Here is a 24,127-nt window from a genome sequence, read left to right on the forward strand (position 1 = left end):
GCCTGCAGCAAGGCCGGCGCTCAACCTATTTGCTACTGAGAACACGTACTCTCAGGCCTGCCAGAGGCCACCAGACAGATGTAAGCCATCTCCCCCTGAAGTGGCCCCTTTTTTTAGAAGCATTTTAAAACATCAGTTTTACATTAAAGTAAATTTGGACATATTACTTGCACGAAAGCAAAATTCATGTGAACTGGAGATTCTAAATCTGTGTTGGCAAACTCTGGCCCCAGGGCCACCTGGCCCTTCACCTGTTTTTGTAAATAAAGTTTTATTGGAACACAGCTATGCCTATGGATTTATGAATTGCCTGTGGCCTTTTTTTTTGTTTGTTTTTTTGAGGCAGAGTCTCACTCTGTCATCCAGGCTGGAGGGCAGTGGCATGATCTTGGCCCACTGCAACTTTCCACCTCCCGGGTTCAAGCGATTCTCTGCCTCAGCCTCCCGAGTAGCTGGGATTACAGGCGCCCACCACCATGCCCGGCTAATTTTTGTATTTTAGTAGAGACGGGGTTTCACCATCTTGGCCAGGCTGGTCTTGAACTCCTGACCTCAGGTGATCCACCTGCCTCGACCTCCCAAAATGCTGGGATTACAGGCGTGAGCCACTGCGCCCGGCAGAGCCTGTGGCCATTTTTGTGCTACAACAACAGGTTGGGTAGTTGCAACAAAAACCATATGGCCCACAAAGCTGAGAACATTCACTACGGGGTGCTAAAGGAATATTTGCTACCAGGCTCTGCAGAAATGGACTTGCTTAGTGCCTGCCTTGAGCTCTGATGGCCCCAGGCCTCCGAAGTTAACATGTGCCTTTCAGTACATCAGTGCATGTGGGCGCACGTGTTAGGGAAGTACTGAGTGCAGTGGGCTGCTCAGACCCCAGCCCACCCCCACCTTAGCCTTATCAGCTCAAAGCTCCGGTGAGGTTACTTCGGGGATTCTTTTGAAAGGATAGAATGAGCTGCTCTTAACGGCTGTGGAACGGCAGGGCAGGAGCAGCAGGTTTCTGGTCACGCAGAATAGCCTCTCCCACCTGTGTGAACTGCTTACGTTCTGGGAGAATGCCTGAGCCCCCAAAGCATCTCTTCTGCTGAGGGCAGACACGCTCCTCGGCCTGCGGAGAATGTGGAACCCAAGGGTCTTCTGTGCCTTCAGTCGAGGCTATAACCTTTGACCCCTCCCAGCACGAGAACATTCTCTGTACAGTACGTTCAACAGTTTTTTGTCTTTTTTTTTTGAATGATTTCTCTCTATGCCAGGATTCAGATATTTTTCGTCTTTTCTTTTCTAATTTAATCCAGAAATTGGCCTGGACTTACCAGAGCCTTGCCAGGGTTTGCAAACAATCAGAAGGCATATGGGCTCAATTTCTCACCAACTTTCCAACGTGTTGAGACCGCACGGTGGCGGCGGGGAAGGCAGCGGCCGGACAGGGATGCTTTCGGCTGGTCGTGGTGGAAATCTTGTACGCTGGCCACGGAGCTGCACACCAGCCAGGCGGAGAGCGTCACCACAAGTCATAGTTCACGAGTCTCTGGCTCTGGTTCCTGGGAAAGAGAAAAACATTCTCTGAAACTGGACACGAGAACGTGGTTCCCTTAAGCGGGGGGAGGGAAGCGGGGGTCAGGGTCTGCTGGTGGCGGCGTGGCCCTGGGGGTGTTGCTGGCACTGTTTCTGTTCCTCACGCTTGTCCCGCTGGCCTCAGAGCCTGGCCTTGTGCGCCACCAGGAGACACAGCCATGAGGGCCAGTGGTGTGTGCAAGGCTGCGTGTGGGGCTCAGAAGAGGGCAGTGCCCTCACGTGCTCACAGGAGCCAGGCAGGAGGGGCCCAGGTGGCTGAAGGCTGTTGGGAGTGGTGGGGACTGGGGCGACAGAAGAGGCCACGACCCCTGGTTCCAGCCCCCCTGGAACCAGCTCCTCCTGGTTCCACCCACTTGTGTTTCTGTAGGAAGAAGCAGACCACTGCTGCCAGGTCCTTCTTCCACGAGAAGCTGGAAATCTAATTTTTATGGGAAATCTAATTATTTTTCAATGTGGGCCACAAATTGAAATTAAGAACCCACGCTGCCCAGGTGGAGCAGAACACGGCTGGGGGATGAGTCTGGCGTGTGGGTGGCCCGAGTGTTCTTTCCAGCCTAGAAGGAAGGAGGCGACTGCCTGTCCTGCTGCGCCCTGTGCTGGGCAGTGCCAGCTCCCGGGGCCGCTGGGAGCACCACTCGAGTGGAACACCAGGGAAGTGCTCAGCAGAGACGGGCATGGGAGGAGCATGCGGAGACTGAGAGCTGTCCTCAGTCGTGTCCAGCACTCCCTGAACTCCTGGCCTCCACGTCCCTGCACTGAGGGAGCTCAGAGCACGGGAGTATGGGGAGCAGAATCAGGACACATGATTACACCCTGGTTCATCAGGGAAGGGTGCCTGGGGCAGCGGGTCAGGGAAGGCTCCTCGGACAAGGGCCACTGCAGCTGCCTCTAATGAGGGCTCCTGGCGGCGGCTCAGCGCCTGCAAACCTGGCCGCATCGCGAATCACGGCACACAGATTGGGCCCTGCTGGAGCTTAGGGGGCTTGGAGAGCAGCAGCGAAGTTGCTTTGTGGTCTACAAAGACGGACTCATCTCTCTCGGGAGGTTTGGGGCTTACGCTTTCCATCCTTGGAAGCCCCTCTCCCCACCTGAGGAGGCGGAAACTCACATTTGCTGTTTTTGCACGTGCTGACCCTGTGCAAGGAGGCATGTCTGGGACCTCATACCTTGCCCCGGTGGCCCTGTGAGGTTCCCTTGCCTGCATCAGGTCACTGAGACTCAGAGAGACATGGCCAGAGCACGGCAGATGGAGTCACATACCTGTGGGAAGGTGGCCCCTGTGTTGGTCCTCCCCTACTGTTCTGGCCTGAAGATCCAGAGATCCCAAATCCCCTAGCATGCTCCATGGGTTCTCATCTCAGGCCTCACTGACCTCCCCACAGCATTTGGAGTCTCCTGGCTACACCTGCCTCTCCCCGCACGCTCCACGGGTTCTCATCTCAGGCCTCACTGACCTCCCCACAGCATTTGGAGTCTCCTGGCCACACCTGCCTCTCCCCACAGACCATCCGCTCTGCCTCTTGCTTTGCCTTGGCTTCTGCGTCTACTGTGTCCTGTTCTGAGGGCCGCCCGACTGCCTACTCACTCCTTTAGCGCACACGGATAGAGCAGCCTTAGGAGCTGGGGATGTCGTGGTGAGCTCGGGATCCAGACCGCAGGGAGCATATGTTCCAGCAGGTTTGGGGAGGCTGACAGACCAGTGACGGTGAGCAGGTAGGAACACTCTGACGGGGGTCCTGTGGGTGGGTCTCACCTCTGCTTCCTCCCGAAATGTGCGACACCCTCCCCGCAAGTGGGCCTCTCCCCACCTCCTCCCTCCTCCGCAGACCTCCTGACAGCTGATGCGGAAGCCTCCCGGCAGCCTGTCCTTGGCCTCCCGTGGGGAGCTGGTGGTTGTCAGAGTGGGGGTTTGAGTCCCTGTGGACGAGGAGGGCCAGCCGTCCGCACACCCGCTGACAGCTTGAGGCAGCCTCAGAGCTTGTCTTGTGCAGGCTCCAGCAAGGAAGTGACAGCTGAACCACAGACAGAGGCGATGATGTGCTGCGCCGGGCTCCCAGGCTGGCCTGGCACGGGCTCTCACTTCCCAAGGCCCCTCCCGGGCTGCCCCCTGAGCTGAGTTGCCGTCAAGCAATCCTGGGTCTTGCTCCCCAGTCCAGGGGTCTCCTTGGTGGTGTGTCTCAGGAGGGTTAGGGACTCCCACAAAGGTGACTTTGTACTGGGCCCAGAGAGGGTCTGCCCACCTGATTTTTCACTGAGTACCTGGAAAAGGCCAGGCACGTAGTAGGCGCCCAGTAAATCTATTTTGAATGAATAAGTGACTAAATGAATTCCCATAAAGCAACTGTGATCTCAGAGCCTCCCAAAAAAAATGAGCTCTGTCTGTGGGTGTGGAGCTCCTGGTGGCTGGGTGCCCTCATGCCTTCGCGTCTATGGCAGAGGCTGTGTCTCCGTCGTCGATGCTGACAGCTGAATGGCCAGGTCCCGGGATACGGTTTCTAGTTGCAGCAGCTTTGCCGAATTGCTCACCAGAGCTTCTGTACTGACTCCCACGCCCACTTCTGTGAGCCTCTCAATCTCTGTGCCTCGGCTTCCTCACCGATACAATGGGGATAACACTCACCTGTGGGGTGTGGGAGGGGAAAGATGCCGCACACGGGGAAATACTCAGCACAGGCGGAGAAGATCAGAGCCGACCAGCCAGGCGAGCCGTTGTTCATTCGGCCCATGGTGTCTGGGAACAGCCCCAGCCAGCTCCTGTGCTGGATGAGCTTTTTCTCATGGGGGCCACCTGCTTGCTTTGGCACAGCGAGGACAGGGCCTTGGCAGCCAAAGGAGACGGTCAGCTGTCTCCACCTGGTTATGGAGATAGTCCCAGTGGGGGGATCCTTGAGCTGGTTTTGGTCACGGAGTTGGTGTTTCCCAAGTGGAAAGTGGGGAGGGCACAACTGCACACAGAGGGGGCCGCTTGTGCAAAAGAGGTGCCAGCCCTTGGCCACCCTGGGGAGCCCGCGGGGGTGGGAGAGGGCACATGAGGCTGAACTTGGCCTTGGTCCTGAAGTCTGGGGAAACACGAGAGTACGGGCACCCAGGACGCATCAGCAAGGATGCAGAAGAATCCCTGTCTAGTGGAGAGGGACAGGCAGCTAACAAACGAAGGTGACTGGAGATTATGATGGTGCCAGGAAGTTACTGGGATGGGAGAGCACCCGAGGCAGCATAGGGCGCCCCGTGGGAATGTTCACAGAGCAAGGGAGACTTCCCTGCAGCCAGACAGGAGGATGGAAGCCTGGGTGCAGCCTGCATGACCTCCCACCCACGCCTGGCAGTGAGCCTGGCCCAAGAGGCGCTGGAACGCCTGTGCTCTGGGTGTTGGAAAGCACCCCGCATGACTGCACTTTCAGGGAGGGATGTGCTCGCCGTGGACGACCCTTGCCGTGAGCTTGTAATGCAGGACCCTTCTTGCAGCCGTCACCTGACTCTTGCCCTGTGCTCTGAGTGCCTTGGGAGCCCCTGCCCAGGTCGAGGTGATGGCCTGCGGCCCTCTCTCATGCCTTCTCAGTCTCTGAGGGGTTCGTACCTGCTCTGTCAGGGCTCCTCCCTTCTTCCTTATCGTGCATGGATGCCTGGGGCGTAGGGAGGCTGGCCTGAGTCCTCCTCAGTTTTGCTCTGAGGTGGTCAGGTCTGACGTCTGGGCCACTTAGGCGTGCTGGACCCCTGCCCAGTCCAAGCCCTATGCCTTGATGGGTGCCCGCTCTGCAGCCTCTGCCAGCCACTGCCAGCTACCCACGCCCTGGCCCTCATCAGCAGGAGCTGCTGCAGCCCCCACACACCCCTCTGGAGCTGGGGACATCCACGTGCTGCCTGAGGCCCAGTCATTAACATGAGATCCCTCTCCATTCTAACCACCTGCCTAGCCACCGTGTGGACCGGACACCACCCTCAGCAGAGGGTCTCATCTCAGTGGGAAGTGGAGCTCAGAACCCCAGGGACTATCTGCATCTCACCCTAAGGCAGGGGCAGCGGTAGGGATAGGGCTCCGGCTCCAAGCCTGGTGTGAGCTCAGCAGCCCGCCCCCCGCCCTGGCAGCATGCTCGCCGCCCCCCTCCCCCACACCGTTCCTGTCCCCTGATGCCACGGCCCTTTCCTCCCATAGCGGCATTTTCCTTCCCTCTTTCCCTAGGTCAAACTGGTGACAGAGCAGCAGCAGAATATGATGTGCAGGGGAATAAAAATGCATTGTTCTCAAATTACATGGTGGTGCCCGAACGTACCCAGGTGACTGAGCTCAGTCACAGGGGATGGGCCGTGCCGCACAGGCTCTGAGGCGGGCGTGTGGGGGGTGCCAGGGCCGGGGGTGGCACAAGTCCTAGACACTTGGAGCCCCTCTTTGAAAGGAAACCCCACACTGAGCCCCCCAGGGCTCTGTGGCCAGGGACAGCCGACAAGCTCAGCAGAGTTCCAGGGAGGCAGGGCCGTCCCGCAGCCGCTGCCAGCAAGAATCAGAATCCCTGACTCTTCTCGGCCTTTCCCTGTCAGTGGCTCGCAGCGGCCAGGAGGCCCCTGGGGGACACTGGGCTCTGGCCTGCGGCCTCGGCCGTGTCCTTCCGTGTCCTGCGGCCTCAGCAGCACTGGTCCTTCCCCGTTCTGCAGCATTTCCCTGTCTGATGAGGCGTCCGGCCGGCGAGTGGGAAGGTCAGTCTAAGTGGTGGCATGGCTGTTGTTTCCCCAAGGCGACTCAGCCAGCAGGGAGAGCTCCAGGGCTGGGTCACACTTGCAGACGGGCCTGGGCACGGCAGCCCCTCCAGCTCCGGAAAACACAGGGACATGCGCAAGCTGTTCACTCAGACCCCTCCCCATGGTGATGGCCCGGAGGAAAGCCAGGGTGGGTGTAAGGGTGAAGCCCCTTGGACCATTCTGCTTGTGGGGTCCCAGGGAAACAGCTTGGGCTATTGGACCCTCCTGTAATTTGATGACAATTTCTTTTTTTTTTTTTTTTCTTTTTGAGACGGAGTGTCTCTCTGTCGCCCAGGCTGGAGTACAGTGGCACGATCTCGGCTCACTGCAAGCTCCGCCTCCCGGGTTCACGCCATTCCCTGGCCTCAGCCTCCCAAGTAGCTGGGACTACAGGCGCCCGCCACCTCGCTTGGCTAATTTTTTGTATTTTTAGTAGAGACGGGGTTTCACCATGTCAGCCAGGATGGTCTCGAACTCCTGACCTCGTGATCCGCCCGCCTTGGCCTCCCAAAGTGCTGGGATTCCAGGCATGAGCCACCACGCCCAGCCGATTTGATGACAACCTCATTGAGCCTGTACTAGGTGTTGGGGATTTCACTTTTGTCACACGCGTCCGTGTGAAGAGACCACCAACAGGCTTTGTGTGAGCAATAAAGCTTTTTAATCACCTGGGTGTTGTTTTTACCTAAATCAATCTGGCCCGGTATATGACAACATAAAAAAACTTAAGGATAGAGCCCAAAAAACTCGCCAACCAAGCAAATAATTACGCTGAAGCCCCTTGGGTACTCTCTGATTGGATGCCCTGGGTCCTTCCAATTCTTAGTCCTCTAATACCTATTTTTCTCCTTTTATTCGGACCTTGTGTCTTCCGTTTAATTTTCTAATTCATACAAAACCACATCCAGGCCATCACCAATCATTCTAAACAACAAATACTCTTTTAACAACCCCACAATATCACCTGTTACCCCAAACTCTTTCTTCAGTTTAATCTCTCCCACTATAGGTTCCCACGCTGCCCCTAATCCCACTCCAGGCAGCCCTGAGAAACATTGCCCGTTATCTCTCCATACCACCCCCCAAAATTTTCACTGCCCCAGCACTTCACCACTATTTTGTTTTGTTTTTCTTATTAATATAAGAAGACAGGAGGGTCAGGCCTCTGAGACCAAGCTAAGCCATCATATCCCCTGTGACCTGAACGTATACATTCAGATGGCCTGAAGCAACTGAAGATCTATAAAAGAAGTGAAAAGAGCCAGTTCCTGCCTTAACTGATGGCATCTCCCATTGTGATGTTTCCGCCCCACCCTAACCAATCAGTTGACTTTGTGACAATACACTCTCCCTGCCCTTGTGATAAGTACTTTGTGATATTCCCCCGCCCTTGTGAATGTGCTTTGTACGATACACCCTCCCCACCCTGGAGAAAGTACTTTGTAATATTCTCCCCTGCCCTTAAGAATGTACTTTGCAATATTCTCCCCCACTTGAGAATGTATTTTGTAAGATCCACCCCCTGCCCACAAAAAATTGCTCCTAACTCCACCACCTATCCCAAACCTATAAGAACTAATGACAATTCCACCATGCTTTGCTGACTCTCTTTACCGACTCAGCCCGCCTGCACCCAGGTGATTAAAAAGCTTTATTGCTCACACAAAGCCTGTTTGGTGGTCTCTCCACACGGATGCGTGTGACAAGTTTCATTGTTGCTTCAACCTGAAACAACCCTGAGACACAGGGACTATTATTATCTCCATTTTACAGATAAGGAAACTGAGGCCCAGATAGGTTAAGTAACTGGCCCCAAGTCACATGGCAGGATTGTGGCAGAATCCCCATGCTGGCACCACGCAGTCCACCTCGGAGTGGGAATATCGCCCCCAATGCTCTGCTAACCCCCCAAACTCCGGAGAGGGGGAGGGGCAGCCTCTTGCAGTTGTTAGTACAAACCCGGGAAGGTTTGTCATGCAATTTGTCTTCTCAGCGTGCCTGCTGGAGTGCCACACATATCTCTCGAGCACAGCACGTGCCTCTTAGCCTCTGCTGGGCTCTGTGCATTGATCAGCTGGTCTGGGGGTGGAGGAGCCCCGTCCCCCCCACCGAGGCACCTGCAGAGGTATCAGCAGAGTGTGGACGGGCACAGGAGACGGCGCCTGAGGAGTGAGGGGGTGGCCTTGGGCAGAGTGTTCTCGCACTGGGTATTGAAGGAGGGGGCTCTGACCGCCTGGCTTTTTGATGTATGATCTGACCCCAGTAATTCTGATCCTGGCCATTTCCATTCCATGATAGTTTGATATTTTGAGCAGGAGTCATGTTTCTTCTCGCATTGCCTCTGAAGCATTTGCTGAGAAGCCAGGGGGTGAAGCAGCGATGCCGTGGGAACATTTATTCTCATGATAAGCCCAGGCTCTGGCAGCCCCGTTTAGGCACCGTGTGCAGTGCACACAGATGAAACGTTCCTCCCCGAGGCCAGCAGACCTCTCTCCCTGACTTCTGGCTGCGCTCTCTTCTCTGCCTCCACCTCGGTGGTCCAAGCCTGGCCTCCGAAGGGGCCACAGAGAGAACAGCCCTCTCCCCGCTTATTTCAGGGGGTCCCAGAGAAGTCATAGAGCAGCAGGTCCCCCTCCCCCAGGCCTCTGACAGACTTTGCAGGCCTGGCTTGCTCCTGGCCATGGTTTTGCCCGGTGGGTCATAGGCTGCCTCTGGTGGCCCAAAGCTCAGCCGAGCGAAGGAGATGGGAACCTTCCTGAAGGTTGGGGTGGCCGCTGTTCCAGTGCCCCTGCCCGTCTCCCCTGCAGCTGGCGGGCCAGCAGCCTCCCCTAGTAGGGAACCTAAGCCGGTTCCCTGTTTCTGCACCTTCCCTGCCTTGGCAGAGGACAAATTCACCTCTGCCCGGCAGCCTCAGGCCACCTCCCAGGGCTCACCGTCCCCCGGTGGAACTGCCACCAGCGGAGGCAAACTTTTACATTGTCATGCAGAGCCGCTCCTTCCTCATTGTCTATTCCAGAACAGAAACTTGGCTGCATCTTTGCATAAGCGAAGGGCACATTACAATGTATTTCCCCAAACAAGAGAGCCTTTGGCCTCTCTCCGCACAAAGATGGCTGCGGCTTTGAACATTTCCCCCCGAGGTTTAAAGATTCCAGGATCAATTTCGCAGACAGGACTCAAGGGCATCGTCCCTGGGCTTCCCCTCCCCCTGCAACCTGGGAAAGCAGAGCTGCTTCCCCCCAGCACACACAGGCCTTGGGGAGGGTGGATGCGGGGGAGGCCCCAGGGCTGCTGGGGGTAGCCGAGGCGAGGCCTTAGCTAGGGGCTTCCCCGTGACAGGGGTCACCGGCCTATGCTGGGTCATACATTTGGCCCATTTCTGGTTATTCCATATCTTCAAAGTGATTCACTCCATTCATTCAACAACTGTTTATTGAGCACCTACTGTGGGCCAGACACTGCTGGGAGCAGTTGCACTGCAAGTCCAAAGTTCCTGAGGTGGAGACAGGCTCCCTGTGCAAGGAGCAGCCAGGCTAGCCGCTGGAGCGCAGGGAGCAGGGCCAGGGCAGCCTGAGAAGATGCAGCAGACCTCCTGTCCTGGAGGTCATGCCAGGAACTGTGGTCTCACGCCTTGGGTAGGAAGGGTTTAAGCAAGGTGGTCACTGCCTCCTTCCTTTTAAATATATTTTTTGGGATGAGTCTTTTTTTTTTTCAAATGCTCTTGAGATATCTAAAGAATTCAGGGGCTGGTCAGGGAGAGTGAGGATTCCAAGTCTGAACCAATGCACAGGCAGCAGGAGAGGGCAGCCGGCTCTGGGGAAGGCTGGCTGGGCTGTCAGGAGCAAGGGTGCCGTGTGGGGAAGTATCTGAAGTAGGGCATGGAGAAGCTAGACAGGGCCAGCGTGGAAAGGGCTCTGAATGGCAGGCAGAGTGGCTGGGCCCTGCCTCTGAAGGCACTGGGGAGCCATTGAGGGTTTTAGACAGCGGACAGGGAAGGTGAGATCTGTTCCTCGGGGTGATCGTAGTGAAGAATGGTGTGTGTGTCGGGGGCGGTGGGGAGGACATGAGGGGAGCTGTTGGGGAGCCCTACCACCTGTCTCCTGTCTGGGAGAGAAAGTGGGTGGGGCCAGGGGAAAGTGGGTGGGGCCGGGGATGTGAGGGAGGCAGGCACGTGGAGGCCACCTTCTGTCTTCAGTTGCTCTTTTTGCCACATCAGTCAACCCTCTGCTCTGCAGAAATGTTGCAGCTGTGTCCTTGTTGAGGATGCCAGTGTTTTGTCGAGAATTGCACTGATTTCTTGCAGTGGTTCCCGTGCCCAGGTTCCGTTTGAGAAGTCCCACTGAGAACCTGTGAGGGGCCAGGGCTGCGCAGCAAACGGTGGCAATTTTGCAGCCCCCTGAAAAGCACGTAGAGCCCTGGGATGGTAGAGGGGGACGGGACGGGGCTCACTCCTCAGGCCTGTGGAGGACAAGGACATTGTGGAGCGCCCCTGCATCTCACGCCCCACAGACCCTGCCTGCCCGCCCGCCATGTCTGTTCCTGATGTATCGTATTAACCTACGGAAACTGAGAGGCCAGACAGCAGAAGGAGCCCAGCCCCGGACTGTGGGCTGGACTTTGCCACAGCACAGGCAGGGGCAGGAGAACCACCCAGGCCAGCGGTCAGTGGTCTCTGGGCCACAGTGCCCCATGGGGTTCCTGACTGCTGGGAGGGACCATGGTGAGGGCTCTGGAACAGGATTCCAGGCCCAGCGGCCGCCCAGAGGAGCCAGGAGGCCATCACAAGCCCCACCATGGCTTCGCTCAGGCCTGCCTGCAGAGAGGAGGGATGCCTGGGGCACAGTGTGCTGCTCTGGTGTGGAAGAGAGGAAGGACAGAGGCTTCCTGGGGAGAGGATCAGGGAGAGCACACCACAGTGGAAGGCTGCCGGGGAGGGCTCGCAGAGGGAGCCTTCACGAGGGGGCCTTGGCTGCGGCCCGGCCTCCTTCCTCCTGGCTACCTGCTGGGAGCATTTGAAGGTAACCCCTCTCCAGCTTCTTAGCAGCCGGGGGACCCCAGTTCATCTCCGAATCATCTGAGGCTTCCAGAGGCCAGGGCCAGGGCACCCAGCGCAGGAGGTGGGAGCTGGCTGCTGGCAAACAGCCCCACAGTGGGGCTCCCCAGCCAGGGCCCCACGCCTAGCAGCCTGACACCCTGGGCTCAGCCGCCTCGACCCCACCTCCAAGCAGAATGTGAGCCTGAGGGTCTGTCCCAGGGAGTTCGATGCCCGGCGGCAGGGCTTTTGGAATGGTTGGTCGCCTCCTGTCCCAAATCAGGGAGCAGGATTAGATCTTCCCAATGTTCCAGAAGGACACGAGGTTCCTTCCTGAGATGAGAGCTGCCACCTTCGGCCCCAGGGGCAGTGCTAGGAGAGCGGAAGATCCTGTGTCCTGAGGGGCAGGGCCTGGCCAGGAGCCAGGAGAGAGCCAGCCCCGCCTCTCCTCCCTCCGCCCTGTGGGAGCTGCCAGCACGCCCTTCCCAGAGCCCCAGCCTCCACCTGCTCAGGCGGGCCGATGACCCCCATTCCAATCCACATCATCCCTCACATCTGTCCCTTCTCTGCACTCATCCCCAAAGCTGAACCCCACATTCCCACATCATGACCCCTTCCATCTACTTTCCATAAGACACCTGGTGTAAGCTTCTTAAATGCACTGCCATCATCCTTCCTCCGTGTTCTCCCATTGCTCTTAGAGTGGATTTAAAATCCTCCTGACCTTGTGGTCTGGCCTCAGTGCTCCCCTCCCACATCCTCTGCTGGAGCGTCCCTTCCGCATCCCCTCCGTGCTTGGAAGGTGCCTCGCTGCTTCCAACCCTGGGAGGTTCGCATGGGCTGCCTCCTCTGCCGGGAGTGCCAGCCTGCTTTGCTGAGCTAACCTGTTCTGTTTCTCAGGTCTCATGACATGCCACATCCTTAGGGGGACCCAGGCCCCAGTGGGCAGATTCCCACTAATATGTCCTCTGGTTCCCTGCCTTTCCCTCAAGGCCCATGATCCTGGAGCTGGTCTTGTGGCATCTGAGTGTCCCTCTCCGCCTCCTGGCAGGAGGGCTGGCTCTGTACTGGTTCTGATCCACTCAGAGCCACAATTCATGGTGACGCAGTGGCTCTGCTGGGTGCCAGCCTCAGGCCAGTGGGGAAGGAGAGACCAGGCCAGCCTCGCCCAGGCCATTCTGGGTCCCAGGGTGTGGTGGGCTGCACGAGAGGCCAGGGTCAGTTCAGTTTGAGAAGTCCCATTGAGAACCTGTGAGGGACCTGTGGCTATGCTGAGGGTCTGTGTGGATGGTGAGGTTGGCATTTACACCTTAGGCTCAACCATGGGGGAAAAAATGCAACTTTCTTTCATTCTTTTTTTTATGAGACAGTCTCGCTCTGTCGCTCAGGCTGGAGTGCAATGGCGCAGTCTCGGCTCACTGCAACTTCCACCTCCTGGATTCAAGTGATTCTTCTGCCTCAGCCTCCCGAGCAGCTGGGATTACAAGCGCCCGCCACCATGCCTGGCTAATTTTGTATTTTTAGTAGAGACAGGGTTTCACCATGTTGGCCAGGCTGGTCTTGAACTTCTGACCTCAGGTGATCCACCTGCTTCGGCCTTACAAAGTGCTGGGATTGCAAGCGTGAGCCACCGCAGCTGGCTGGGGCTTGCTTTCGTTCCTATATCTGGTACTGCCCTCATCTCAGGCACTCAGCCCCAGGATAGAAGGAAGGCTACAGTCTGGCCTGCGGGAGGTGGCTCCGTCTCTTCCCCATAAAGCCTTTGTCTCATTCCGCTTGGGCTGGTATAACAAAGTGCCATAGACCCAGGGGCTTGCATCACAGGAAATCATTTCCCACAGTTCTGGGGACTAAGAATTTAAAGATCGTGTTGCCAGCTGGGTCATTCCCCAGTGAGGACCCTCTTCCTGGTTTGCAGACAGCCACCTTCTTGCTGGGTCCTCCCATGGCAGAGAGAGAGGACGCAGGCTCTCTGGTGTCTGTTCCTATAGGACACTAGCCCTATCATGAGGGTCCCACCCCCACGAACTCATCTACCCCTAATTACCTCCCAAAAGCCCGATTTGCAGGCAGAGGACTGGTGGGGGCAGTAGGGGCGTGTCCTCTTTGCAGCAGCCTTGCGAGTAGGCTTGCCTCCCTCTCTTGTAGGCCAGTGTCCTCTGGGCTTGCTCTGGAGCCTGGCGGTGCCCCCTAGAGCCAGGTAAACCGCAAGCCAGTCCCCAGCTGTCTTGCCTGTGTGTCCCTGGGGTGCAGGGGACCCTGGCATCTGCCACGCACAGCTGGGACCTGGGCCGCCCTCTCAGGCCTGAGCAGGCTGGGCCTCCACTCGGGCCCGGGAAGCCACTCCTACCGCTAGGAACTTGTCCCCTCTCAGGTCCCAGGCAGCAGCCAGGATCAAGCTCTCTCGCTTTTCCTTCCTTCTCAGATGTCAGGACTGTTCTGTATGACCTGTGAGGTTGGGGTTGGGGATGAGGAGAAGCCGGGCCCCTTGTCCCTGGCCTTTCCCCTCCCCTCCCCTCCCCTCCGTTCTGCTCCCGTCAGCTGCAGTGGGACCTTCCCTCCGTCAAGGTCTTCATTTCTACAGTCAGACTCCGTGAGCCAAGCTGGCCAGGCTCTGTTGTGATAGAGAAAGCGATACTGTGGACAGTTAAAGAAACCCCTTCTTTCTTAAGAAAAACTGGCTTTTAAGGCTACTGTGCCAGCAGGGACTAAAAAATCTAGTCTGACCCTCAAAGCTGGGCAAGGACTTCTGTGGTTCAGGGGTGCATACCCTACCCCCAGCACCTCGCAGGGCGCTGCAGGGCACGATGGTTTACCAGCAGTGAAGAAGAAACCATTTCATTGTTTGCACAAGCACCATTCCATTGGAGATTTCATCCCCACAACAGCTTTGTGATGGGGGGCAGCATCCTCATTTTACAGAGGAAACGGAGGGCGACGGCCAAATGGCAAGGCTTCCTGGGGACCTGGGTGCCCTCCTCAGAGCTCCACCTTGTCAGCCGCAGGGGCAAGATGGGTCCCTGGGGGTCTAGAGGATAACCCTCAGCGCCCACAGGGGTTGCCGACCCACCCTCCCCAGACACCCACGGCTCAGAGCTCCTGTGGGTCTGATGAGTCGTCCCTTGCCTATAGGAAAGAGAAGGGAGACTTGTGGGAGCCCATTTACAATCAGACGTAGATTTGCTGGGCAGCAGTTGCTGGGAGGAGCTGTGCTGGGGCTGGATGGTCCCCTTAGCAGGGGCCTGCATGCTCACGAACCCTGCCCCACGATTGGTGCCATCTTTGTTCCCAGCACCAATGCCAGCGGGCCCCAGGATCCTTGTCTTGCATGCCCTGTGTGCCTGTCCACCCATCCATCATGATGTGATTCTCCTTGTTAACCCTCAGGTTTCCTGAGGTGCCTCCCCACTGTTTCGAGGTAGCAATGACTGTTGCTCAGATGGAGGCTCTACAGATTGGAGTGCAGCAGTGTGTGCTGGCCTGACGTGGCAGCAGGCTCCGGGAAGCATGTCTTGGCCATGTCTGGAGCCCGTCAGCAGCCCCTGGGCTCGGTCTGCACGTGGGGAGGGGTGCGTGGCCAGTTCCTGCTTCTCCACTTCCTGATGGTGCCAATGTCTTGAGCCTGTCAGCGGGTATCCCTGAGTACCTGCCAGGCGCTGCTCAGCCTGGCCCTGGGCGTGCAAGCAGGGAGGATGCAGGTGGCTGCCCAGCCCACGAGGGGCACACAGAGGGCTCCAGGAATAATACACCTTGTACTTGATGAGGAGCGGATCAGGCCTGCAGGGGGCCTTCCAGGGGGAAGTGACCGCTGAGCTGGCCTCAAGGAGGAGTAGGCTTTGGTCAACCAACAAAGGAGGTGACAGGGAGGGGGCTGTGCTAGGGAGGGTCCTGGGTGTGTGTGGTGGGAAGCTGGAGGGTGGGGGCTCAGTGCGAAGGAAGCCCTTAACAGCCTCCAGCCCGGGGTAACATGACCTGTGTTTCTGGAGGGTCTTGCTGGCTGTGTTCTGTGGAAGGGGAGTTCACCCCCTGTTTTCGTGCCATGGATCCCTTTGACATCTGCTGAAGCCCATTGGCACCTGCTCAGAATAATGGTTTTAAATGGGAAGAATGAAACACATGTAAGAATACCACTGTGGGCCGGGTGCGGTGGCTCAGGCCTGTAATCCCAGCACTTTGGGAGGCCAAGGCAGGCGGATCATGAGGTCAGGAGATCGAGACCATCCTGGCTAACACGGTGAAACCCCGTCTCTACTAAAAATACAAAAAATTAACCGGGCGTGGTGGCGGCGCCTGTAGTCCCAGCTACTTGGGAGGCGGAGGCAGGAGAATGGCGTGAACCTGGGAGGCACAGCTTGCAGTGAGCCGAGATCGCGCCACCACACTCCAGCCTGGGCCACAGAGCGAGACTCCGTCTCAAAAAAAAAAAAAAAAAAAAAAAACCCACTGTGATAAGTACAGAGGATGGCGATTACAGGAGCTCCCGCCATCAAAACAGAACAGGGAGAGCACGTTGGGGATGCAATAATGAGCTTTTAATTAACATGTTAAAACATTATACCTGGTGGTGGGCCTAGAACCGCCCCCATTTCCAAGCAGCGATGCTCGTAGGTAACCCCCACACCCACCAGCAACAGCTTGGAGTGACTTCTTCCAGGGCCAGTCCCAGCCCCGCCTGTGCCCCGGGGGAGCCCTGCCTGTGCCCCGGGGGCCCGTTGCCCACATTCACTGTTGAAGGGAAGGTCGTGTTTCAGTTGGAAGCCACAGCAAGTGTAGGGCTGCTTTCCCTGCCCACGTTCCATGTTCAGGCCCCAGGCGAGGAATCCCTGGGCTGGTGGGTGGGGTTGCTCAGGAAAGAGCTGCAGTGATCCCAGCAGGCAGTGGGGGCGGCCTGGAGGGGCAGGGGGTAGGGGACAATGAGGGAAGGGTCACAAGGTGGCTCCCAGATGACAGTGATGCCTGGCTGGAAAGCATGGGAAGAGGAAGGAGCGGGTGGGGGTCCCAGGCCTGAGAGCCGGTTGGGGGGTCATCCCATTGGCAGAGCCAGAGCCGGTTCTAGGACCTGTGGTTCCCGCTGACGCCTCCCTGTTTCTTTCAGGTCAATGAAATCTACCATGACGAGTCCTTGGGTGCCCACATCAATGTGGTCCTGGTGCGGATCATCCTCCTAAGCTATGGGAAGGTGAGTGCACTGTGGCCAGCCGGGCCTGCCTCCACCCACGCAGAGTGAGGGGCCCGGGGGGGAGGCATGGGCCTCCTGGGAGAGCGTTTGCATTTGCCAGAACCCCCCTGCCTCTCCCTGCCTCCCCTGAGGTTCCTATAAGAAACAAGACACTCATGAGCCGCCCCTAGATCCTGCTCCCTTTCACCGCTAGTTTTAAAAATGTGGCCATTACTATCGTTCACTGAAAAGAGTCTGTTACTCCCAGATCCCTAGAGGAAGAGACATACCAGGCCGCGGGGGTCACACAGGGAGGCACCAGGGTTGGTCAGGAGGCAGAGGGAGTTGGGTAAACAGCGGCCTGAGTCCGTGTTGTTTCTGCAGGAAGGACCAGCGGAGACAGGGTGGGCTGGCTTCAGGCCGGCCAGTTTGAATAATTCCAGCAGGGTGAGCTGGCTTCAGGCCGGCCAGTTTGAATAATTCCAGCAGGGCTCTGGGGAGTGGAGCGGTCCTGAGTTTTCTGATACCTGGCCCTGGGTAATGAGGGCAGGTGGACAGTGGCTCAGAGTGCGAAGTCTGACAAGGAGGTGGCTGGGGACATGGGCGCTGGATTGGTTGGTTTGTATCTGAAGAATGTGCCCGTGGATGAGTTGTTTCCTGTCTCTAAGCATTGCTTACCACTGGTGGTGGGGGCCGTCCCTCCGGAGTCAGCAAGGTTCGGATGTCAAAGCCTCAGAAACACGTGGTTTACACGACCCTCCCGTGGACTCCTGTCCCTGTATCAAATCTGTGGCCTCCTCTCCTCTGGCCTCAGCTGCTGTCCCCGCTGGGCCCTCTTGCCCGTCCCATTTCCTTTTGCAGCCAAACCTGGGACACCCTTTCCTGGCAGTGGGCATGGGTGTGTAGCCGCCAGGGACAGTGACCTGGGATGGAACACAGGATGTCGTGCAGACGGAGATAGAGGAGGAGAGGAGCCCCACGGTGCGGCCAGTGTGGACTGCGAAGTGCCTGTACCAGCCGTGTGGGAAGCACTTTGCACGGATGAATGCCTTAATCTACAGGGCAGATGGAGGGGTGCACGCTGTGACTCTGCCCATTTCACAGATAAGAACACCAAGGCTTAATGTGACTTAGTGGCAGGCCCAGGTCAGCAGCCAGGGCCACCCAGCACCTGAGGAGTCAGGCTTCTCACTCAGACAGCTGAATTCAAGCCTGCGGTCTGACTGTGCATAGAAAATCAAATCATAATAGGATCAAACACATCAGATAATTACATAAAGGTTGAACTCTGTTCAAAGAGAATCTCAGTCTCAAAAAATAAAAAACTGCGTGCAACTTACAAGGCACGCGACGTGAAAATGACGACGAAGGGCTCCGGTGGCAGAAGGGATCCCAGGAATACTAAGTAGGTTTGGGGCCACTTCCCTACACCCACCAAGCACCTCATTGCACAGTGACCAAAGGCACCCACAGGGCGGATGCCAGTTACAGGCCTTCATGCACCCCAAGAGAACACAAAACATCCCAAAGCAGATCCTTGGAACCAAGGGGAAGTTGGCAAAAACCTAACTATGAGAGTCTCTGATACCCTTTCCAAAGCCTTTCACAGATTAGATGCTAATAAGGCATAGAGTTTTTGAATGACACAATGAGTAAAGTTAAATTAGTGGTTATATCACCGTTTCCCTTGCTCTACAGAAAAAAGGATGTACCTTCTTTCTGAGGAATCGTAAAACACTTAAAAATTATAGAAGTGTTTTGGGTCATAAAGAAAATGTGAATTTTATACAGCAAAAACGATTTCGTCCATGTTCTCTGATGAAATGCCTAAAACTAGGGGTGGGGGCAGCAGAATTTATAAACCTAAAAAAATAAAATTCATTTGAAAACTTAAAAAAAAAAAAAAAAAAACCTGCTAGGGACCGGGCACGGTCACTCACACCTGTAATCCTAGCACTTTGGGAGGCCAAGGTGAGTAGATCACTTGAGGTCAGGAGTTCAAGACCAGCCTGGCCAACGTGGTAAAACCCTGTCTTTACCAAAAAAATACAAAAATTAGCTGGGTGTGGTGGCATGTGCCTGTAGTCCCAGCTACTTGGGAGACTGGGGTGGGTGAATTGCTTGAACCCAGGAGACAGAGGTTGCAGTGAGCTGAGATCACGCCACTGCACTCCAGCCTGGGCAACAGAGCAAGGCAAGAGTATATTAGGATTGCAGTTACAGACTGTTTGGAACATTAATAAAAACGAGAGCACTACTGTCAAATCTTATGGAATGTGGTTAAAGCTGTATTCAGAGGCAAATTCACAGATATTTTCCAAAAGCTTCTTCCTTGGGTGATGTGTTTGACACACATTAGCCCTGCCTTCAACTCAATACATTTGAATGAATTTCAGCAGCAGCAAAACCAAAAACCTAAGGAAAGCAAACATAAGGAAATAATTCAGAAAAAGCAGAAACAGATACATTAGAAAACAGAAGAAACACATAGAATCAAGGAATAAGAGAGCTTTGGAAAAAGCAACCCTCTGGCCTATTTAATCTAGAAAAAAAGAGAGAAGGCACAAACTAAAAGATCAGAAAGAGTACACGTAATGTGACTACAACAAGATGTTTCTTCTGGCAGAAAGGAAAGCATTCAGGGCCATCTGCCCGCTGGGAAGCTGTTGGGAGGCTCTCTGCAGCCGGCCGCTTTGGAGGCCCAGGGGTGGTCAGTGGAGGAGGGATATGCAGGGCCTCCTCTGCCAGTGAATGCTGGCTGGGAGCGCAGAGGGAGGCTTGCTGAGCCCTCTATCCCAGGTCTGTGGCAGTGGGCTTTGGACCACACAGATGCAGGGCCTGGGGGTGGGCCCCAGCCCAGCAATCTGGTTCCAGCTCTCCTTTCACAGGAGGGGGGTCTTTGGACTATCCCATGTGGCTCTCTGCCTGCCTCCACTGGAGTTCTCTGTTCCGGCCTTCCCGCCTGTCCCTCCCTGGCCAGGATCCTCTGGTGTTTTAGGAATTTTCAAGTCTTTGGCATGAGAGATGGACAGAGTTATATCCTCTTTTGGAAGTTTCCAGAAATGGGAAACTCCTAGTCCTGGGGCTAGAAAGGGGAGAAAAGATTATCCCGTTGATTGGTCTGGGTTCCAGGTGGCAGCTTGCATTTCCCCCGCGGGTTGCTCCTATATTGTTTAAAAAGAAAACTTTTGTAATCGGCTAGGGTTAATCGCGTACCAGTGCTGGCAAAGCTTTGGGTCTTAGTTGGCCTCGAAAGTGTCTGCTCCTTCCCAGTCTTGAGTACTTCATGGAATAAAGCCTCCTTTATTAACTGTTCCTTAGCAGGCTCTATGCTACATTGTCCCAGCCCTAAGCCTTTTCTTTTTCTTTCCTTTTTTTTCCTTAACTGCCTCAGGTAGGTAGAAGGAGTATGTGACCGCAGTCAGGTAGGTAGAAGGAGTATGTGACCGCAGTCAGGTAGGTAGAAGGAGTAGACTATGTGACCACAGTCGGGTAGGTAGAAGGAGTATGTGACCACAGTCAGGTAGGTAGAAGGAGTAGAGTATGTGACCACAGTCGGGTAGGTAGAAGGAGTATGTGACCACAGTCAGGTAGGTAGAAGGAGTAGAGTATGTGACCACAGTCGGGTAGGTAGAAGGAGTATGTGACTGCAGTCAGGTAGGTAGGAGGAGTATGTGACCACAGTCGGGTAGGTAGAAGGAGTATGTGACCACAGTCGGGTAGGTAGAAGGAGTATGTGACCACAGTCAGGTAGGTAGAAGGAGTAGAGTATGTGACCACAGTCGGGTAGGTAGAAGGAGTATGTGACCACAGTCAGGTAGGTAGAAGGAGTAGACTATGTGACCACAGTCGGGTAGGTAGAAGGAGTATGTGACCACAGTCAGGTAGGTAGAAGGAGTAGAGTATGTGACCACAGTCGGGTAGGTAGAAGGAGTATGTGACTGCAGTCAGGTAGGTAGGAGGAGTATGTGACCACAGTCGGGTAGGTAGAAGGAGTATGTGACCACAGTCGGGTAGGTAGAAGGAGTATGTGACCACAGTCAGGTAGGTAGAAGGAGTAGAGTATGTGACCACAGTCGGGTAGGTAGGAGGAGTAGGTGACCACAGTCAGGTAGGTAGAAGGAGTATGTGACCACAGTCAGGTAGGTAGAAGGAGTATGTGACTGCAGTCAGGTAGGTAGGAGGAGTATGTGACCACAGTCGGGTAGGTAGGAGGAGTAGGTGGCCACAGTCAGGTAGGTAGAAGGAGTATGTGACCACAGTCGGGTAGGTAGAAGGAGTATGTGACCACAGTCAGGTAGGTAGAAGGAGTAGAGTATGTGACCACAGTCGGGTAGGTAGGAGGAGTAGGTGACCACAGTCAGGTAGGTAGAAGGAGTATGTGACCGCAGTCAGGTAGGTAGGAGGAGTAGAGTATGTGACCACAGTCAGGTAGGTAGAAGGAGTAGGTGGCCACAGTCAGGTAGGTAGAAGGAGTATGTGACCACAGTCGGGTAGGTAGAAGGAGTATGTGACCACAGTCAGGTAGGTAGAAGGAGTATGTGACCGCAGTCAGGTAGGTAGGAGGAGTATGTGACCGCAGTCGGGTAGGTAGAAGGAGTATGTGACCGCAGTCAGGTAGGTAGGAGGAGTAGAGTATGTGACCACAGTCAGGTAGGTAGAAGGAGTAGAGTATGTGACCACAGTCGGGTAGGTAGAAGGAGTATGTGACCACAGTCGGGTAGGTAGAAGGAGTATGTGACCACAGTCGGGTAGGTAGAAGGAGTAGAGTATGTGACCACAGTCGGGTAGGTAGAAGGAGTATGTGACCACAGTCGGGTAGGTAGAAGGAGTATGTGACCACAGTCAGGTAGGTAGAAGGAGTAGAGTATGTGACCACAGTCGGGTAGGTAGAAGGAGTATGTGACCACAGTCAGGTAGGTAGAAGGAGTATGTGACCGCAGTCAGGTAGGTAGAAGGAGTAGAGTATGTGACCGCAGTCAGGTAGGTAGAAGGAGTAGAGTATGTGACCACAGTCAGGTAGGTAGGAGGAGTATGTGGCCACAGTCAGGTAGGTAGAAGGAGTAGAGTATGTGACCACAGTCAGGTAGGTAGAAGGAGTAGAGTATGTGACCACAGTCAGGTAGGTAGAAGGAGTAGAGTATGTGACCACAGTCAGGTAGGTAGGAGGAGTATGTGGCCACAGTCAGGTAGGTAGAAGGAGTAGAGTATGTGACCACAGTCGGGTAGGTAGAAGGAGTATGTGACCACAGTCAGGTAGGTAGAAGGAGTATGTGACCACAGTCGGGTAGGTAGAAGGAGTATGTGACCACAGTCAGGTAGGTAGAAGGAGTATGTGACCGCAGTCAGGTAGGTAGAAGGAGTATGTGACCACAGTCGGGTAGGTAGAAGGAGTATGTGACCACAGTCAAGTAGGTAGAAGGAGTATGTGACCACAGTCAGGTAGGTAGAAGGAGTAGAGTATGTGACCGCAGTCGGGTAGGTAGAAGGAGTATGTGACCACAGTCGGGTAGGTAGAAGGAGTATGTGACCACAGTCAGGTAGGTAGAAGGAGTAGAGTATGTGACCACAGTCAGGTAGGTAGAAGGAGTATGTGACCACAGTCGGGTAGGTAGAAGGAGTATGTGACCACAGTCAGGTAGGTAGAAGGAGTATGTGGCCACAGTCGGGTAGGTAGAAGGAGTAGAGTATGTGGCCACAGTCGGGTAGGTAGAAGGAGTATGTGACCACAGTCAGGTAGGTAGAAGGAGTAGAGTATGTGACCGCAGTCGGGTAGGTAGAAGGAGTATGTGACCACAGTCGGGTAGGTAGAAGGAGTATGTGACCACAGTCAGGTAGGTAGAAGGAGTATGTGACCACAGTCAGGTAGGTAGGAGGAGTATGTGACCACAGTCAGGTAGGTAGGAGGAGTATGTGACCACAGTCAGGTAGGTAGGAGGAGTATGTGACCGCAGTCAGGTAGGTAGAAGGAGTATGTGACAGCAGTCAGGTAGGTAGAAGGAGTATGTGACCACAGTCAGGTAGGTAGAAGGAGTAGAGTATGTGACCGCAGTCGGGTAGGTAGAAGGAGTATGTGACCACAGTCAGGTAGGTAGAAGGAATATGTGACCACAGTCAGGTAGGTAGAAGGAGTAGAGTATGTGACCGCAGTCGGGTAGGTAGAAGGAGTAGAGTATGTGACCACAGTCAGGTAGGTAGAAGGAGTATGTGACCACAGTCAGGTAGGTAGGAGTAGAGTATGTGACCGCAGTCAGGTAGGTAGAAGGAGTATGTGACCACAGTCAGGTAGGTCGAAGGAGTAGAGTATGTGACCGCAGTCGGGTAGGTAGAAGGAGTATGTGACCGCAGTCGGGTAGGTAGAAGGAGTATGTGACCGCAGTCGGGTAGGTAGAAGGAGTATGTGACCACAGTCAGGTAGGTAGAAGGAGTAGAGTATGTGACCGCAGTCGGGTAGGTAGAAGGAGTATGTGACCACAGTCAGGTAGGTCGAAGGAGTAGAGTATGTGACCGCAGTCAGGTAGGTAGAAGGAGTATGTGACCGCAGTCGGGTAGGTAGAAGGAGTATGTGACCGCAGTCGGGTAGGTAGAAGGAGTATGTGACCGCAGTCGGGTAGGTAGAAGGAGTATGTGACCGCAGTCGGGTAGGTAGAAGGAGTATGTGACCGCAGTCGGGTAGGTAGAAGGAGTATGTGACCGCAGTCGGGTAGGTAGAAGGAGTATGTGACCGCAGTCGGGTAGGTAGAAGGAGTATGTGACCGCAGTCGGGTAGGTAGAAGGAGTATGTGACCACAGTCAGAACATTTGCAGAAGAGAGTCAGACCCTGAAGGTGAGAATTTGAGGATCTCTGTGCCAGGGACGTGGAGATCCTGGGGAAACTGAGGATTTCCTGGGGACATGTGAATATTTCAAAGCTGACTCCAAAAAATGGAGAATACATCATAAGTCCCATAACCATGGAGGGAACTCAAGTTCTTCACCTTTTCCAAAGTTTTGCCAGTGCATTCATACTCATTTGCATACTCATTATCAAGCAAGACTAATGCAATACTCCGTAAACTCATGTATTCTGAAATCTACCCAATGTATCTTTCGTAGTCAATGGGACCCTTACACCCAGATGCCAGAGGTAGCCCGTCAGGACAAAGTACAGACCTGTCTCGCTTCTGAAAATAGAAGTAAAAATGCCAAGGCATTAAGAGTTTAATTGAATAACGCATAAAGAGAAACTTCCACCGTGACCAACTAGGGCTTATCCTAGGAATGTGGAGATTGTTTAATATCAGGAAATCTATTCATACAGTTCATCACATCAGTTCCCAAATGACAAAACTCATCCTCTAACAAATACTGTGTGAAGGGCTTCTGTGTGGGAAGTGCTGTGCTGGGAATATTCCCTGGCAGGGTCCCTGTCCTCAGGGGACCGCTTCCAGAAGGGCGATCTAGACAAGGAAACAGTTGTACCAGGGCTCAGGGCTGGATGGAGGAGATGCGGGGCAGGCATCTTTCCTTGCAAGGTCAGGAAAAGCAACGGGAGGAAGTGACCGTTCCACCCCGACCTGAAGATGGTTCAGTGAAGTGACCAGCACAGAGATGCTCCGAGCTCACAGGCTGGGAGGGGAGG

General features: G+C 55.0%; 1 protein-coding gene and 1 long non-coding RNA gene across 46 annotated transcripts in view; both read left to right on the forward strand.

The window, feature by feature from the left end:
• ADAMTS2 (ADAM metallopeptidase with thrombospondin type 1 motif 2) overlaps positions 1–24,127 on the forward strand; it is a 236,971-nt gene that overhangs the window by 146,920 nt on the left and 65,924 nt on the right. Inside the window, exon 4 of the mRNA XM_050794432.1 lies at positions 16,443–16,526. Within this exon, the coding sequence (XP_050650389.1) occupies positions 16,443–16,526 (84 nt within the window). The remainder of the gene's footprint in view (positions 1–16,442; positions 16,527–24,127) is intronic.
• On the forward strand, positions 18,521–23,321 carry LOC126956939 (uncharacterized). Of its 45 annotated transcripts, none has more exons than XR_007726578.1 (10): positions 18,521–19,961; positions 20,163–20,193; positions 20,679–20,709; positions 20,901–20,936; positions 21,030–21,091; positions 21,123–21,158; positions 22,082–22,112; positions 22,371–22,467; positions 22,831–22,919; positions 23,023–23,321. It is a non-coding gene; the product is annotated as an uncharacterized LOC126956939 (long non-coding RNA). The 45 variants fall into 45 exon arrangements; XR_007726569.1 differs by lacking the exons at positions 18,521–19,961; positions 20,901–20,936 and adding exons at positions 20,457–20,491; positions 20,590–20,616 and having other exon boundaries at positions 20,112–20,193; XR_007726563.1 differs by lacking the exon at positions 18,521–19,961 and adding an exon at positions 20,457–20,518 and having other exon boundaries at positions 20,141–20,224.

Source organism: Macaca thibetana, chromosome 6 (assembly GCF_024542745.1).
Source record: "Macaca thibetana thibetana isolate TM-01 chromosome 6, ASM2454274v1, whole genome shotgun sequence".
Taxonomy (NCBI): Eukaryota; Metazoa; Chordata; class Mammalia; order Primates; family Cercopithecidae; genus Macaca; species Macaca thibetana.